Source organism: Pungitius pungitius, chromosome 14, assembly GCF_949316345.1.
Source record: "Pungitius pungitius chromosome 14, fPunPun2.1, whole genome shotgun sequence".
NCBI classification, from domain to species: Eukaryota; Metazoa; Chordata; class Actinopteri; order Perciformes; family Gasterosteidae; genus Pungitius; species Pungitius pungitius.
The window spans coordinates 6,222,113-6,237,572 of NC_084913.1; the positions used below are offsets into that span (position 1 = coordinate 6,222,113).

General features: G+C 44.5%; 2 protein-coding genes across 4 annotated transcripts; both read right to left on the bottom strand.

The window, feature by feature from the left end:
- Positions 1-127: 127 nt before the first annotated feature.
- cipca (CLOCK-interacting pacemaker a) lies at positions 128-4,734 on the bottom strand. 3 transcript variants are annotated; one of them, XM_062557309.1, is made up of 4 exons: positions 4,641-4,734; positions 2,287-2,398; positions 1,762-1,931; positions 128-1,653 (listed from the first exon to the last, which is right to left on the bottom strand). In XM_062557309.1, exons 2-4 carry the CDS (start codon positions 2,390-2,392, stop codon positions 898-900), a joined length of 1,032 nt encoding a protein of 343 aa, XP_062413293.1. In that variant the 5' UTR covers positions 2,393-2,398; positions 4,641-4,734; the 3' UTR covers positions 128-897. The 3 variants fall into 3 exon arrangements, with proteins under 3 accessions (XP_062413293.1, XP_037342718.2, XP_037342719.2); XM_037486821.2 differs by lacking the exon at positions 4,641-4,734 and adding an exon at positions 3,060-3,244; XM_037486822.2 differs by lacking the exon at positions 4,641-4,734 and having other exon boundaries at positions 2,218-2,356.
- Positions 3,818-15,055, bottom strand: pgfb (placental growth factor b). The gene is made up of 7 exons (XM_037486824.2): positions 14,880-15,055; positions 7,483-7,519; positions 6,239-6,435; positions 6,052-6,131; positions 5,736-5,765; positions 5,569-5,631; positions 3,818-5,472 (listed from the first exon to the last, which is right to left on the bottom strand). The coding sequence occupies exons 1-7, from the start codon at positions 14,940-14,942 to the stop codon at positions 5,451-5,453; spliced, it is 492 nt and encodes a 163-aa protein (XP_037342721.1). The 5' UTR covers positions 14,943-15,055; the 3' UTR covers positions 3,818-5,450.
- Positions 15,056-15,460: the final 405 nt, after the last annotated feature.

Below are 15,460 nucleotides of genomic sequence, written 5' to 3' on the forward strand. Positions count from 1 at the left end.
TTTCAGATAAGAATATCAAATCTCTAATACATTCAATCATTCTCTTGACATGAGGTTTACAGTCTAAGCTGCTCAAGCATTGAATGCAAAAAAAATTTGCATTCAAAAATTCAGAAAGGCACAAAAATCGAAATAAACATGTATACTCACATTGGTTCATTATTTTCATCTCACAAAAGAAGCTGTAACATTTGTCTGAAAAAGTTGTCAGCATTCTTGGAACTAAAGTGCAAGTGTTGGAAATATAAAACAATTGTTGCATTTTCCTTGCCTGGACGCTTTAATCTAAACATGGCAGCAACATATGCAAAGTCAAAATGTATGGCTGCAGCACTTGTTACAGTCTGTTATGTTAAGTAGACCGATATAAGAAACGTGGTTTACCAGAGAACTCCTTATAATGTGCTTGGGGTGTTCATACAGCTTTAGTCTTGGGTTTGACAAAGTATCACAAATGAATAATGGCCCGATCGATTAACAACAAATCTGATCTCTGATCTCTCACCGAGCCACCAGGCTGACGGTTGAGAATACAAGCTGTCGGTATATATGTACTTCCTCACTACGGTGTAATCTCCTCATTTACATCAATTTACCTTCCGATTCAAAAACAAAATGAAAGGACAAGGTATTTTTCTTTCATCCAAGATCTCAATAAAGAGCAGCTGTCCTGAATGTGCCGACGCTTCTTACTGCCCTGCCTGAAAAGCGTCAAAGCATAGTTTACTACTAAGTTACTGTTTGTTTATCTATAAAGCCAAATATTGTACATAGAGTACTTTACACAGCTTTAATCGCATGGATTTCCGATGTATATTTTAACATTCAACGAATCCTCTTGTGACCCTCCGATCCGCGCTGATCTTACACGAGGACTCTCTGAGCTTTGGCTCCGCGTTACTCCTTGTCCGTGTGCTGCAGCGAGAGCTGCAGCTTAGTCCACAGATGCGGATCTCCGCTGCTCTGAGCCTCCAGCAGCAGAACCGTTTGCTCCCGCAGCTCCCTCAGCTGGCCTTGTGTGCGCTTGTTCTCCTTGATCAGCTGCTTTGTGCGCATGGTGATCCCCAGCAGGCCCGATTTGTTAAGAACGTTGTAGGTGTTGCTGAAACGTTTCAGTTTGTTGACGTCCATGGAGAAAGCGTCGTCCTGGTCGGCATCCTGGTCGCTGCCGTCACTGTTTCCCGGGAATTCGTCTGTGTTGGGCAGCGCAGAGCTGCTGCCTGCCAGCTTCAAAACGGACCCGTCGTCGCCTTGACCGTGGGCCGCCTGCGACTGGCCGGCGGCCGCTTCAGAGTTTGGGACGGATTTGATTTCAGTCCGCGGCGCCGGCTGCAGGCTGGCCGAGCTGTGGAGCCTGTGGCCGTGGCGGGGCCTCTTATGACGCTGGTCACGTCCCGACGACAAACCAAACCTCACCTTGGAGGATCCCGCCCTCTTGGCGGGCACGTCTGACGGGTGCGGGGCGATTTTGGGATACGACTTAAGGACGGGCACGCAGCTTTTTGATGGTTGGGTATTTTCAGAATTGGTGCTCGAGCAGCTGCTGCTACTATTCGATACCACGGTTTGGAGGAGAACCATCTGTGACTGGGGCAGGATATCCAAGGGTGAAGGAAAGCTCCACTGTTTTTCAGGGGGAGACATCTGGGACGGCTGGAGGAAGAAAAGAAAAAAAGTACTTGAATACAAGAAAATGAAAACACATAATGGCTGAATCACAATGTATACAAATACTCTACATGTGGGCTGAGCGCAGTTTACCTGCTTCAATACAAAGTTGTTCATGATGATCATTGGCGATAGTCCAGCACAGGAGCCTCTCATCACGGCCACCTGCGGAGCAAGCGGGTCGTGGCCAACCATGAAACCATTTCTCCCTGCGTCTTCAGAGTCAGTCAGATCGACTGTACTGAGGTGCTCGGAGCTGGCGTCTGAGGACAGGGAGACAAGCACATGGTTTAAAGAGTAAGGTATTTACCTCTCTGATGTGCACAGACCCCGGGGGCCGAACATGAGCGCTATGAAAACAGATGCAGAGGCAGATAAGCCCTTCCAGAGTCCGGTAAGAAGAAACCATCAACATGACGAAGAAGGCTTAACCAGATCCAGATCAGCGTTATTGGTGTATAGAATAATAGTCATAAGACAAATTGACCCAATACAGGATACCCTACATAGAAAATGTGACCTAGATCCCTTAATTTGATTAAGGCTTACCATGTTGATAGTCATTTATTTCTAATTATGGAAATCATAATTATATGCAGGTAGATAATTGAATCACACCCGAGAAGCCAGAATCTCTCCCCAGGTCAGACTTTGATGCTCCAAAGTGTGCTGCCTTGGTGAATGATGGTGTCCTGTGTCTCTCCGGTCTACTGAAGCTGCTCATGTCGGCCTGTAAAAACAGAGATAAGAGGTGACTGATACGCTCCAGACGTCACTTTGAGAGAGAGTTCAATGTGCCTTAGTCATGGTTAAGTCATTTTAAAGACAAGACATTTGGTCGTTTAGCAGCAAGCAGACTGAGAAGAGAATGAAGAAATACAGTCAACTTGTAAACACATTTTTACAACTCCCATTACTTCTTTATTAATTTTGTTTTGGAGGCAATTTACCAAACATAATTAGACGAGAAGAGAACAAATAGCACAGGATTATAAATAGGATTTTATGTTTTTACATAAAACATACAAATATGCAGCACCTTAATATAAGATCAGCTAAATTGTAACACAAGTGTTGTGTGTTGTGTTCATTGATTGAGGCCTGTACTCCCCAGTCTTATAATACTATAAGACATGGTTTTAAACATTTACGGACGCTGCTTAATCTGTGTTGACAAATAAAATATGTTGATGCCATTAATCAATACGATAAGCTGGAAGTCCTTTGTCTAATATCTGCAGTCACTGGTTACAGTACTGCCCCTGCGTTGCTGACGTTAGCTCAGTTAGCTCGCTAACAAGCTAGCGCAAGCTAGCTTCCTTAGCTTCAGCTTGGCAAGCAGCCCACCGTGAGACCGTGAGATGTTCGCTTATAAGTCTGAGCTTACACACCTTAACAATACGCGCTTTTCTTGAAAACAAATATCCGTTAATGCCGGCATCCAGGATTAAGTACAAAGTTAGTGTGTTTTTCCCCACAGTCGCACTCGAGTCAGGTTTAGCTTCTTCTACCCTTATTGAGGGCTGGAGTCAGCTCGCGTCATTGCTGTTGCGTTACTGCCATCTTCCGGAATTAACGTACTATGTTTATATATTGTCAGATAAACGTCTCCTACACGTATAATATTTTTGGAGTGCAAGTTGTTGTGCTCTATCATTTTCAAATGTAAGCTGTTGTTATTTGTGATAAAATGCATTGGAATTCTGCAGGTGTCACATCTGATAATTCATTCCTGACATTAACAGCATAACCAGTAAATAGTAAATACAAATAGGGAGGTGGATAGCTGAAGGCTATGTTCACACCAAAGGTTACAGGAGAAACTACAACAAAGGGATGCTTTTTGACTATACTATATACTATACTAACATTATAGAAGTTACACCATACTTACACCAAAAACAGCAGTACTCTGCAGTTTTATACGTCTACTTAAATTTAAAAAATATGGTGCCTTTGTTGACAAATGATACACCATTATACACCATTTGGAGGACATAATACCTCAAATGAATTTCATTGACAAACCCTGATAGAAGATAGTAAGTAAACAGTGATGTTACTGACTCCTTATAACCACAACATCTCTGCCGAAAGAGGGCAAGGCTCAACACAACTATGCAATGAAATAAATCGCACAAGACAAACGGACAATCATAGCAATTTAATAACAAATAAATATCTAAATGAAATAAAAAATACTAACACAGTAGAATTGTTACTTTGTACATTTTGATAGAGATTTTCTTTGTGTAGTAAATGAAAAAAAGTACAAAAGTACAGAATTTTACATAATTACTTTAACTGATCCCGTCCGATGGCACACTAAGAAAAAGACCTGTGCTCTTGAGTGAGAAACTTGCAATCACAGTAAAACAAGATGACAATTCATCAAAAGAAATTGTACTGTTTAATCGTATTTGTGACCGTAGTATCGATCTGCCCGTTGCTGAACTTGTCATGGCCATTCTCCTGTCTACAACACACTTTCTGGTGTAATTTAAAATAAACTGGTCTGATGTGTTCTAACTTTACAAATCGATAGAGGAAGTGAGATGGATGTCAAACCAAAATTTAGACTTTTAAAAGACCTTTCATACAACTTCCGTTATTCGTTACCGGAAATACGCAATCGTCATGGTGATCTTCTTCCTGTCTGGTCATGGCAACGGCGGTAAACAAATGGCGCAAGCAACGAGTTATTGTAGCGTACCTATGGTTGTCTCTAGGCCTTTTCCCTTGAAATATGTCACCACTAAAGGAAAACGGGGTGTTCAGTAGCTGACGTCTGTAGGAGTTGAGATAAAAGAAATAGCAAAGACAACTTTAAAACTGGACCAGGATTATGCGACGCCTTTATTTATTTTCTTTTTTTTTTGTTTACGGAGTTTTCCTCCACCAGTCTTGCAACGTCAGCAGATATTAATTAAGTAATTGTAGGTAAATCTGTGAGCGAAGTTGTGAAGACTCACTCAGGGTCTCGGATCCATTTTCTCCTGATCTGTTGACGCTTGACAGGAAGTCCACTTCCGCATCGATTACGTATTTCCGGTTATTGTGGAAAAGGCAATTGATACGTTTTTCTGATCAACATTGTCCTTGAAAGTAAACACTTTATAGTCATGCCAGGTCACATGGCGCTACAGAGGGAAAGTTACCTCTATCATATCAATAGTATAAGAATCCAATAAGCTGATGAAGTGATTGTGACGTACAATACTGTCCTAAAGTCTAAAATAAGTGCATTATTATTATTATTATAGAGCAGTTTTAAACACTAGAGGGAGACATTTAATTATTTGTTTAAATGTGCAAAGCAGCTGCACACATTTGTTGCCATGACAAGTCAAGTTGTCTTATGGATAATGTTTGAAGACAAACTTTTAAAAGGTTGCTAGTCCATTTATATTCCGCTGTATCAATAAATATAGATTAAAAACCACCTTTAAATACCAAATTACAATAGCTGATACAGTAATAACTGATAAAAATGAGAAGGCGTCGGTCTGTTTGGTTCGACATTGCACTGGCTCCCAGGGACGTCCGTTGTGTCAGGGGTCACAGCAGTGTTTCCACCCATCAAAGCACACTTCTGCTCGAAGCTTGTCATTACGAATGCGCTGCCCGTCAGCAGGAGGAGGTCACGTCAGCAAAACAACCCGGCTCTTTGAGTCTCTGGCTACGGAGGAGACTCTGGATGCTGTCACTGTGGTGGGAAATAAATAGCGAGCCACACTGCAACGGGGGTTTTGGGAGGGGGTGTGGTTTGACCGCCACTGCAGTTACCGGCGTGGGTTCTGGCAGCTGAAAAGAAAAAAAGAAGAAAAAGACAAATGGGTTTTTATTGTTTTTAACGGCTGGTTGGAGATGAATGTCTGACACTTGAGATTGCGTCATCACCTGTCACATTCTTTCGTTTTCTGTTTCTCCTTCCTCTTTCTTCCTCTTCCTCTTTGTCTTCTCCTACAAGGGGAATAGAGTTACCAAAACGCCCCTTCATTCTCTTAGATGGAGAAATAATCTCCACAAAAAAAACAGAAGTTATGGCAATAAATGCATGTTCTTACCTTTCAACAGTCACAATAGGTTTCTTCGTTCTGAGGAACAAAGCAATGCATGAGTTAATAAATAGCCGTTGTAAAAATGTGTCAACCCTGTCTGCTACATATACAATATATTTATTCATTTGTTTCACCAAATACGTAAATTGGTAAACGTAATTGCTGCATTTTGTTGCAGTCATATAGTCTATGGCCCCAGTAGGTTAACTCCATTGTGTTTTGGTAAAAAACTTCAGTTACTATTCTGCTGATTTATATTTCTAGTACATTAAGGTTCCGAGTGGACACTGTTTCAAAACGCAAGAAAATGTTTTTTTCTTACCTACATTCACATTTCTGATGCTCCACAAACGTCATCTCAACATATTCCTGACCCGGCTCTGATGGCCTGATTTTCAACAGCTGAGGGATGAAACCAGTTAATATTACAATTTAAGCAAATAAAGTACAATTTAGAAATAAAGTAAATTTAACAACACCGATTACATCGCACGAAGCCTTAGTCGTACCTGCATGGTGACGTTCGTGGTGTGAGTTGGGTGGCACTCCATGTTTTCGTCCCCGCAGCAACCCGCACACCTCACCAGCGGCACGCAGGCGGGGCTGTAGATGTGCTCCACCTCGGACGGGTACTCCTGCACCACCTCCACGAGCTTCTCGATGGTCTGGCAGAAGCTGCGACGCCACACTTCTTGGAACATCAACACTAGGATGAGAGGAGGGCAACTTTTTAGTCACAAACAAGTCAACTTTTCTTTCTTCTTATGGGAATAAGAAGCTTAATGTTCAAAGTGCAGAGTGAATTTCCGACATTCTGACTTGTTTGAGTTTGTGTAAGTGACGTAGCACTACCACATCTATTCGTACTGGTTGATTTTGAATTGAACTGCAGTGGTAGAGATCATACAAACAATCTCTGTAATTCCCTTAACAATCCAACCGTGGCAACCTTATACCATGTACACAGAAACATAAAACCAGTCGCAATACGCCCGTGTGTATCCTGTTTTCATTTCGAAGTCAGATTGCTTGTGTAATGTACAGTATGCTTTCCTGTGGGAGCAAATGTGTGAAAGTGTCCCAGTTGCACAGTCTGCGGGGGGAGGAACAGGGAAGACTACGTCCGAACAAACAGAGAGGGAAGAGAAAACAAACACTGGAAACACGGCCACGAACAGGACCCTTCTGGCGCTGCAGCCGAGCCGCCCCGCAGGCACCTCGGGGACTACCGTGACCCCCGGGGGTCACCGAATGGAGCCTCGCAGCACAACAACTGTTTAGAAAAGCAGACAGGCTGGGAGGAGGAGGACGGGTGGGGAAAGTGTCTCCTCGGTAGGGAGGTGAGGCCACAAACTACGCTGTTAAACAGTGCAAAAGGGGGCAGTTCACTGGACAGTCACGGCTCCTAACGGCCCGCCTGCTGCTCGTTTGATCTTTTCCTGCTACGCGTAGTCCTCTGGCTGCAGTCTGTCCCTTTCTCTTTTAGTAGCATGCCTTCACAGTGATGTGAGGGAGGAAGAGGATATATGTGTATATATACTGTATATATATGTATGTATAAGTTCAATGATCTCAGCTACCTGACATAAACTGCTACTGGCTTGATTCAGATAAAGACTCGAGAGCTTGGTTATTTATAATTCTCAACTGCATTTTGTTCGACCTGGAAATAAATTATTTTTTAGAACTCTTGAAACTAGCACGTCCACTGCTCAGAGAGGATTTCTACAAATTAAAAAAAAAAAATTCTTACCTCCAGTTGTGTTGCTTTTGCTCGACAGGGGAAGACTCTGTGAAGCAGAATAATAAGCTCGTTATTCATTCAGGCTTCTTGTGGCTTTATAGCGTAAAACTGTATAACCTCACTGCACACGTTTCAAACTTGAAAATGAAGAATATATACAAGATATCCAGGACATAAAGACAGCTGCTACACTGCAGTGGCACCAACATTAAGTACGTTTGTACTCGCGCTGGTGATGGCTGGAACTGCACGGAAACAAAGCCAACAATCAGAAAAGTCTCTGTGACATGCAGCAGATCCAGTCTCTCTTATATATCACGTTCCTCTGTGTGCCCAAATGTTTAGATTCAAAACCTGTTTCCTGTGGTTTAAGATTCAACCCTCTATTTATTTTCCCTCTCCGTCTTTTCCGGTTTTTCCCATCATCCAATGATAAACAGAGTGCATTTCTCATTCGCCTGGGAAATCACAAAACCTCCAGTTGACTCCATCTCAGGAAGGGAAATCTACGTTCGATCAAACACCCTCCGGCAGAAGAGCTGAACCGGCGGCAGACAACCTGCCTCTGCACAACCTCCCCATGACCGCTGCAACGTTTCTGTGTCACACACACACACACACACACACACCTGACACTATTTATTCTGTAACACTGTCTGCGAGCGTGAGACAGACGGTGAGACTGAAAGCCTTGTTATATCATAGCACACAGACAGACACGGATATTTCCAAATGATGCAAGCGAGGAATGCTGCTTTTTACACCATCTGTCGGTTGCTGAAATGCATCCACTTCCCGCTAAGGGCCAAATTTAGTTTTGAGAGGGAAGATTGCGTTTCTTTTCTCCAAGTACTGTGATTAAAGAGGTATGTCCTGCTTTGATGATGATGCATCCATGTCCGACTGTCACTGAGATAAGTGGCGGGGAGTTTTCTATGTATTTGGGACAGATCTGTCTGTGCAACAGAACGTGCTGTATACAGATTTCATATCAATAGACGCACAAGAGCTTCCAGTCAACCACTTAGGAGGTTTGGTCCTCCCAGTGTTAGGGGATCTGTTCAGGCTTCTCCCCTCTTTTTTTTTTCTAAAGTGGCGGGTGATCTGGCCAATGTGTACAGCTGTTGCTCTGTCAGAACAGCTGTTCCATAGAGCGGTGCCCAGTGAACTGTGCTGGCTTTACAACAGCACCACAGGATATACGTTTGGCCGGCAGCTTCAATTCACAGCACCGTAACGTCACAATTCAGTTTAGGTCTTTGTTTAAAACTGTTTTGAAAACTTCCATTCTCATTCATGTCCAGCAAGCTTGTAAAATAATTGGCTTATGATCCTGCACTTCTTTTCCGTTGCTGCTCCACATCACAAGGGCTTTTTGGCTCCGGCTCCTCGGTTGACGTTCCGAATGTGGTGAGGTGGGGAGAGTTTTCTGACCTTGGTCATGGGTTAAGCCTCGACATGCCGAGCAATCGTCTTTAGCACCTCCTGTGGTTGAGAACAGAGGAGCGAGCTTTCCACAAGAAGCTGGCATATTGCAAAAGGCTGCATGGAGATCCTCACGTAGACATTCCTGCCTCTTGCAGCACTTGCAGTAATACTGTGTGATTAACGGGGACTGGGAAGTTACTCAGCTCTGGCGGGGAGTGACTGCCGCTTAACACCCGGGTACAAACCTGTCTGAAGGTGCATTACAAAAACCAACAACACCAACAACAATAGGAAGACATGTTTACCATAAGCACAGAAAGGAATATATGAGCAGCATGGCTTTCCTGCACAATCTAAGGCTAATAGTTGGGGATGGTGGATTAAACATCAAGGGCAAAGCAGCCCCAAAAAGAGCTGTTGATGACTTATAGGTTATCCATCTTTCATTTACAGTGAAAAGGAGAGAGGACGAGATGCGTGAGTTCTATGGTTAAAAACAAGGTGCCCATTGTGGTCACTGCCCCAAGTTATTTCCAGCTCTTGACTTCTCAGAGAACTTTTGCAGTTTAGCCCGAGCCTTTGACCGGTTGCAGTGTGAGTTTGAACTGACGATTGAGACATCTAACAGAAGCTAACAATGAAAACCTGGCCCCTGGCGGCTCTCACGTGATCCCGAGGCCCCCAGCGAGAGTTTGCTGCGCCCCTCCGGGTCGGATCAGAGGACCTGTTGGGTCCCCGGGGCTCCTGCTGTCGGGCCACAGAGGCTCCGGGGGCCTCATTACTCTCCACTCCCACCCAGCTGAACTGTGTCATCTTTAACCTCTCTGCTTAACTCCATCTGTCAGAGAAAGGGCAGCCTGTGCAGGGGAGCGAAAACCAAACGTGATGGGGACCCGGCGTAATGTTCATAAAACATCTCTCAACTTTGAGGGTCGAGATGGGGAGGGAGGGGGTGTTGGCTATTCCACAGCAGGTACTATGGCCACCGGCCAGAAAGACCAGCCAGCATGTTGTACATTGGGTTTGCCAACAAGAGAAACGGAGACGACTTACAGATGAAGTGAACCATTGAAAATCAACTGCAGATTTAGGTATCTTTGCCAGTTCAGTATTAATAGACTGGACAACTTTCTACTGGACTGGAAAATGAGGCAGAACTGTATTATAAATACAAATATTTCAAAATGAGAGCCCAGCGATACTGATGAAACTTGCATTTCAGTGGGAAACCAAAGTAAAGTGACTACAAAGTCTTTTTAATTCATAATCAATACATTGTTCAGAATTAGCTCACAGATCGTTTAGGTTTTAGAGGAGAATGACTGGCTTGTTTAGTCAAAGCTTTTTGGATCCAATGCCATACCCTTTGGAGTTTTCTGTTCATGACTGAAAGAGGCCGAGTCTTTCAGAGTGTCTGTCTGGCGCTGAAGCTTCTACAAAAACATACTATTTTGTGAAGTTCAAAGTGGACTTCAGTTCCAAATCCTTATTATAAAAAGCAATAAACCCATGGATGAAATAATCACCCCGTAGCACACAATTACTGTCTTGAGCAATGGAGGGTGTGAACCGATGCTCCCAAAGCCGTAGTAGACCAGTAAAGGGACCTGCACGTCCAGCTCACTGAGCGCACATAGCTTTGGGAGGAGCTGCGTCCTGGTTTTGGCCCGACTGAAGCTCGACTCCGAACACGAGACCACACAGTGGGCCGAGACCGCTAAAGCAGAACGAGCGAACACAAACAGAGACGGCTAGACGACTGAGGAACGGAGCTCCCTCCCTGCCTCACTGAGCGTCATCATCCATCCTTTCTGGAGAGCCCCGGATTCCACATCATCAGCACCATGACCGTGACATTTATTCTCAGGCCCGTGGCCTGCAGGTCTCCGTATCCATTGTCAGCCAGTACAAAAGCAAGCAGGTTCTGTTTTGTATACACAATGTGGGTGAACCCAACAATGACAAAGCCGTGCCATTACAGGTCTGAGGGTATTCAGCGGGGTAACCGTGGCGGTCAGGTGACGCCTTTTGATCGACGAGCACTGCCAAAACACCAAACACGGTTCAAATGCGTCAACGTGCCGTCGGCTCTTCTGTAATCCGGGTGAATGGCGCCTGGGAATCGTTCCACGGGTAGATACACTTTTGGCTGTCACACAGATTCTGGGAGCAGTTACTTTCCGTCTCAGCTGGTTTCCTGACCTCGCTGGGATGACAGGACTTTTTTTTCCTTTGTGCAAACTGTCTCTTTGCTCCTCTACTTCTCAACGGGAAGGCAAATAACGCACATTCTCTGAAAGATTAAACAATCCATCTGAGATTGCTGCTTACACAAAGAAAATTATATTGTTTAATATAATGATGCCTTCTTAGAGTTTGCAAAGATTACAAGCGGTCATGGCTTCTTGGAGTAGTTGTCTAATTTTTGGAAAGAGAAAAAAAACAGTAAAACAGCGTCAAGCTAACAAATGTAGATTTAGATAAACATTATTTCCTCAGCACAAGTCCATTAATTCATGTGCAAATGTCTCCCTAAAGACACACACAAACATACACAAGCACTGTATAAACCATGGACTCTATCTGCAAACATACACACAACACAGGTCTTGAGATAAGGCTGACCGGTGGTAATTGTGGTCTCTATTACAGTAAACGCTTTTCTCCCTGTGTAAACCACAGTAAATTACATCCAGATGGGAGATTAAAGCTGAGTAGACGGCTGCCCCCGAGCGCCACCGCTCCTCCTCCTCTGCAGGAGGAAGGAGAAATCCATATTTCCTGATTGCGATTGCGGGCCTCCCTCGGGCCGGGACATTACAACTGGAGAAAAATACCACAAGAGCGCCAATAGGAGCCCTAACAGTCAGCGGGTCATTGCCACTGCACAGCGCAGCACGCAGACATCTGGACTACAAAAGGTGAAAAAGTGTGTGTGTGTGTGTGAGAGAGAGAGAGAGAGAGAAACAACCGAGGACAGAGAGACGTGTTCCAACTTTGACTGTTGACAACTTGAGCTGAAAGCTTGTCGCTCTTTGATTCCGAGGGACTGAAACCTCACCCCCGATGCGTCCGCGCTGACCAAATTGCATCGCAACATCTGGAAATCGTGACGTCGCGCCGTCTACGCGCTGGTCGTTCTCAGCGAGAGGGAGAGAAACACACCCTGCACACAAACACGGCCCATGTGTGCGTACGCAGATGGTCGGACTCAGGCATTGTTTTTGCTGCCGGCGATGACGTGAAGGAAACACCTGTGTAACGTCATGTCCTCACACACGGGGAGCAGAGACTCCAGCAACAAGCTGCACTGGGGAAGTGACGGGTCTAACAGATCGTAGCCAAGAAGTGGTTCCTTTAAGGAGATTTCTTAGGTTTTGTTCAAAGGAAATGCCGTATTTTGAAATAGAAACAACCACAATTCTTACATAATATAAAAGGGGATTCTTTGTTTCCATCCCACACAGACTTTTCTTGATACAGTGGAAGTATGTCGACTATTTCAGCTCTCAACCACACGGCCCACAAAAAGCTCACTGTTGTCAGTCAAGTTGTTTTGATGCAATATTTTAAACTGCTTATTACTACCAGTAAAAAACTGATTTTAACTGCTTTATCATATATTTAGAAATGTTGTGATTCAACCACACACACACACACACACACACACACACACACACACATGACTACTCTGCCTATATAGTATGTGTTCTATATACCACTAATGTGCGTTGTAACAAATGAACTGCGTTGGTAATTAAGTGACTAAGAGGCCATCATTGTTCGGGAGGGAAACCCAGGTGCTTCCACTTTTTTCTGAGCCACGTCGGACCGAGACCATTTTTAAAAGAATGAACCACATCTCATAACCAACGCAACAAGGATTCTGAAGATACAACCTCTGTTTGAAGCGGATTCAAAAGACAAACCTTTTGTTAAGAATGCTTATATGTGTCTGCCACACACACACACACACACACACACACACACACACACACACACACACACACACACACACACTGGGTTGTTCTGTAAAGCCCTGGTGATAAAGCAGAGGCAATAAGCACATGAAGTTAACCACACCCTCTCTCTTGGCCACTCTTAGCGGACATGAATGACGCCATGAGTCACGAGGCGGCCAACGGCAGTTCCAGCTGCCACTACAATGAAAAATACTCATTATGAAATACTGACACAAATCCATGGGTAGAAAATCCCAAAGAGAAATATAGAAATATGTATAAATTACAGTCCCAAACAAACGTCAATGTCTGCTTTTCCACTTTGGTAAGCCCATGCTTATTGTGGGGGGTGGGGGTGGGGGGCTGGCAGAAGAGTCTCACACCACCACCATGGCTCTAAAGGAGCTACAAAGAGTGTCGCTTGTCTGGAAAATAAATTGAAAAGTGTGGGTCTTTAGGTCCAACTTTGCACTTAAACATGAAAGCAAAGCAAATGTTCCATTTAAAGCTATAATCTATCTACATTAGTAAATAATGAATGGCAGATGGAGGGTTAGAGAAAGACCTCAATCCATAGCAGACAGGTTGTTGAAGCTCAGAATTGAATGGTCTAAGTTTGGGCAGCGGGGGGTTCGCTTAACCTGCTTCACTTTGAGGGTCCCTGGATACTGTCACTCCTACTTTGACCGAGCGGGCCATTAGCTGATTATGAGGATTAGTGGAGTTGGGGTGATCCCATGCCTCTCCCACTCATGCTCAATTCAGCAACAGCTGCAAAGTGTCCGGCTAAAGAATCTGGGGAGCGACGCCGGCGCTTCTTTTTCAAAACCTTGAGAGCCTGACTTTGTGAGTGTAAAAATGTCTAGACCAGCAAAGCTGGCAAAAAGGGGAAACTAAAACAGTGTTACTCAGCTCGACCGGCTGCGGCAGCCGCATGAAGTGTGACAGATGCACTGAAAAGGACACAACAATGGCCCGGTTTGCATTAAACATGAGATGCATCAGAAATAGCTGCCAGCCATCGGCCACCTTGGGACACAATCACAAACTGAATGGGTCCAAGGGCCCGTGCACAAATTGGCACAATGCCTGCCGTCCAAACGACACATCCTCTAACAAGTGTTTCTGGCCTTTGAATAGGATTCACTCCGGTGTCAGCTGTGTCCTGTTCTGGCACAGTTTCATTTTAATACTAAGGCAGTGCCAGGCAACAGAGAACAGAACATCTTTGTACTCCAGTGAGCCCCTGCCAGCCTGACAGTGATATGACTGGCCTCAAATTAAGTTTCAATAGATTTTTTTTTTGCACACATTCATTCATCTTTATCAGCTTGATTATTCCCACTGCACATGTACAACAATAAGCATGCACTTGATACGAAGGGATGAAACAAGACAGGGAGGAAAAGCTGTAGCTGAAGATGCAAAGAACTAAAAACTGCCAACTTTTACCAGTTTTACCTGATACACTGCGATCCCTTTGAGAGGCTAAGCAGAATCTGGTGAAACTGTAGGTATCAACATTAAAATGGTGACCAGGGTTGCTTATTGAAGGGATTTCTGATGGAAATCTACACTGCCAAAAAAAGAAGAAAAGAAAAATACCAGGGGTGTGATCTGTAATTATAGTGTAAGTAAGCTCGGATAGAAAAGTAGGTACTTTACATCTTCCACGTGTTGCCAAGTTTCATTTTATGAATAAACTGAACAGAACGAAGGTGTCAAGGCACCATTGATTATGATCACCTCATCTGGCTTCTGCTGACTCACCCATTTTCTACACAGCTCGAGACACAGCTATGACCATAAAAGCTAGCCATCCAAAAATATTCACGTCTTTTAAATATGACATCAAAAGCACTACTTTTTATTGTAACAGTATAAGCAGTTCCAAAAAAAATCGAACTTAAAAAAAAAAAAAAAAAAGTATCCCAGCGTGATCAGGAAGTGTGAGTTGAAACGACAGGACGTCCCGTCTCGCGCTGAGCATCACGTCTCTCCCTGAACGGGACTTACCTGTGCAGGTGAGAGCAGCAGGAAAAGCGCCACCGCAGCCTGGACGACGAGACCGAGTTTCATTTCGCGATGGCTGCGGGTGGAGAGGAGGTGATGGTTCACGGCGTGCACAATAAAACAATCCAAGCAAAGTGCCAAACTACTTAGAAAAGGAAAGGAGATGCTGACCGGGAATCCGCCACCACCTCCCCCCCCCCCCCCCCCTCCTCCTCCTCCTCCTCCTCCTCCACACACACACACACACACCCCCGGTTCAGCAATGAGTTCAGTCACGTAGCTCCGCTGGCCGCATGTAACCTGATGAAGTGGATTGTGCTGGACCGAGACCTGGAGACGAAGGTTTTGCTAAAGGGGCAAAACGATAATGAAACAAAAGTTTTGAAAAAAAATCGTGCAAAAAATAAAGAAAGAAAAAGAGTAGCCCGTTCAGTCCAAAAAAAACGTGACTCCCCGTTCCATGGGGTGGTTTGCACCGAACGGTTCAGTCCTGCTCGGGGCTGAGCTTTGCTTCTAATTGCCACCACGCCACCTTTACACCAGCTGGCCATTTAAATCTCCTCCCCTTCTCCGCCTCGGCCGTC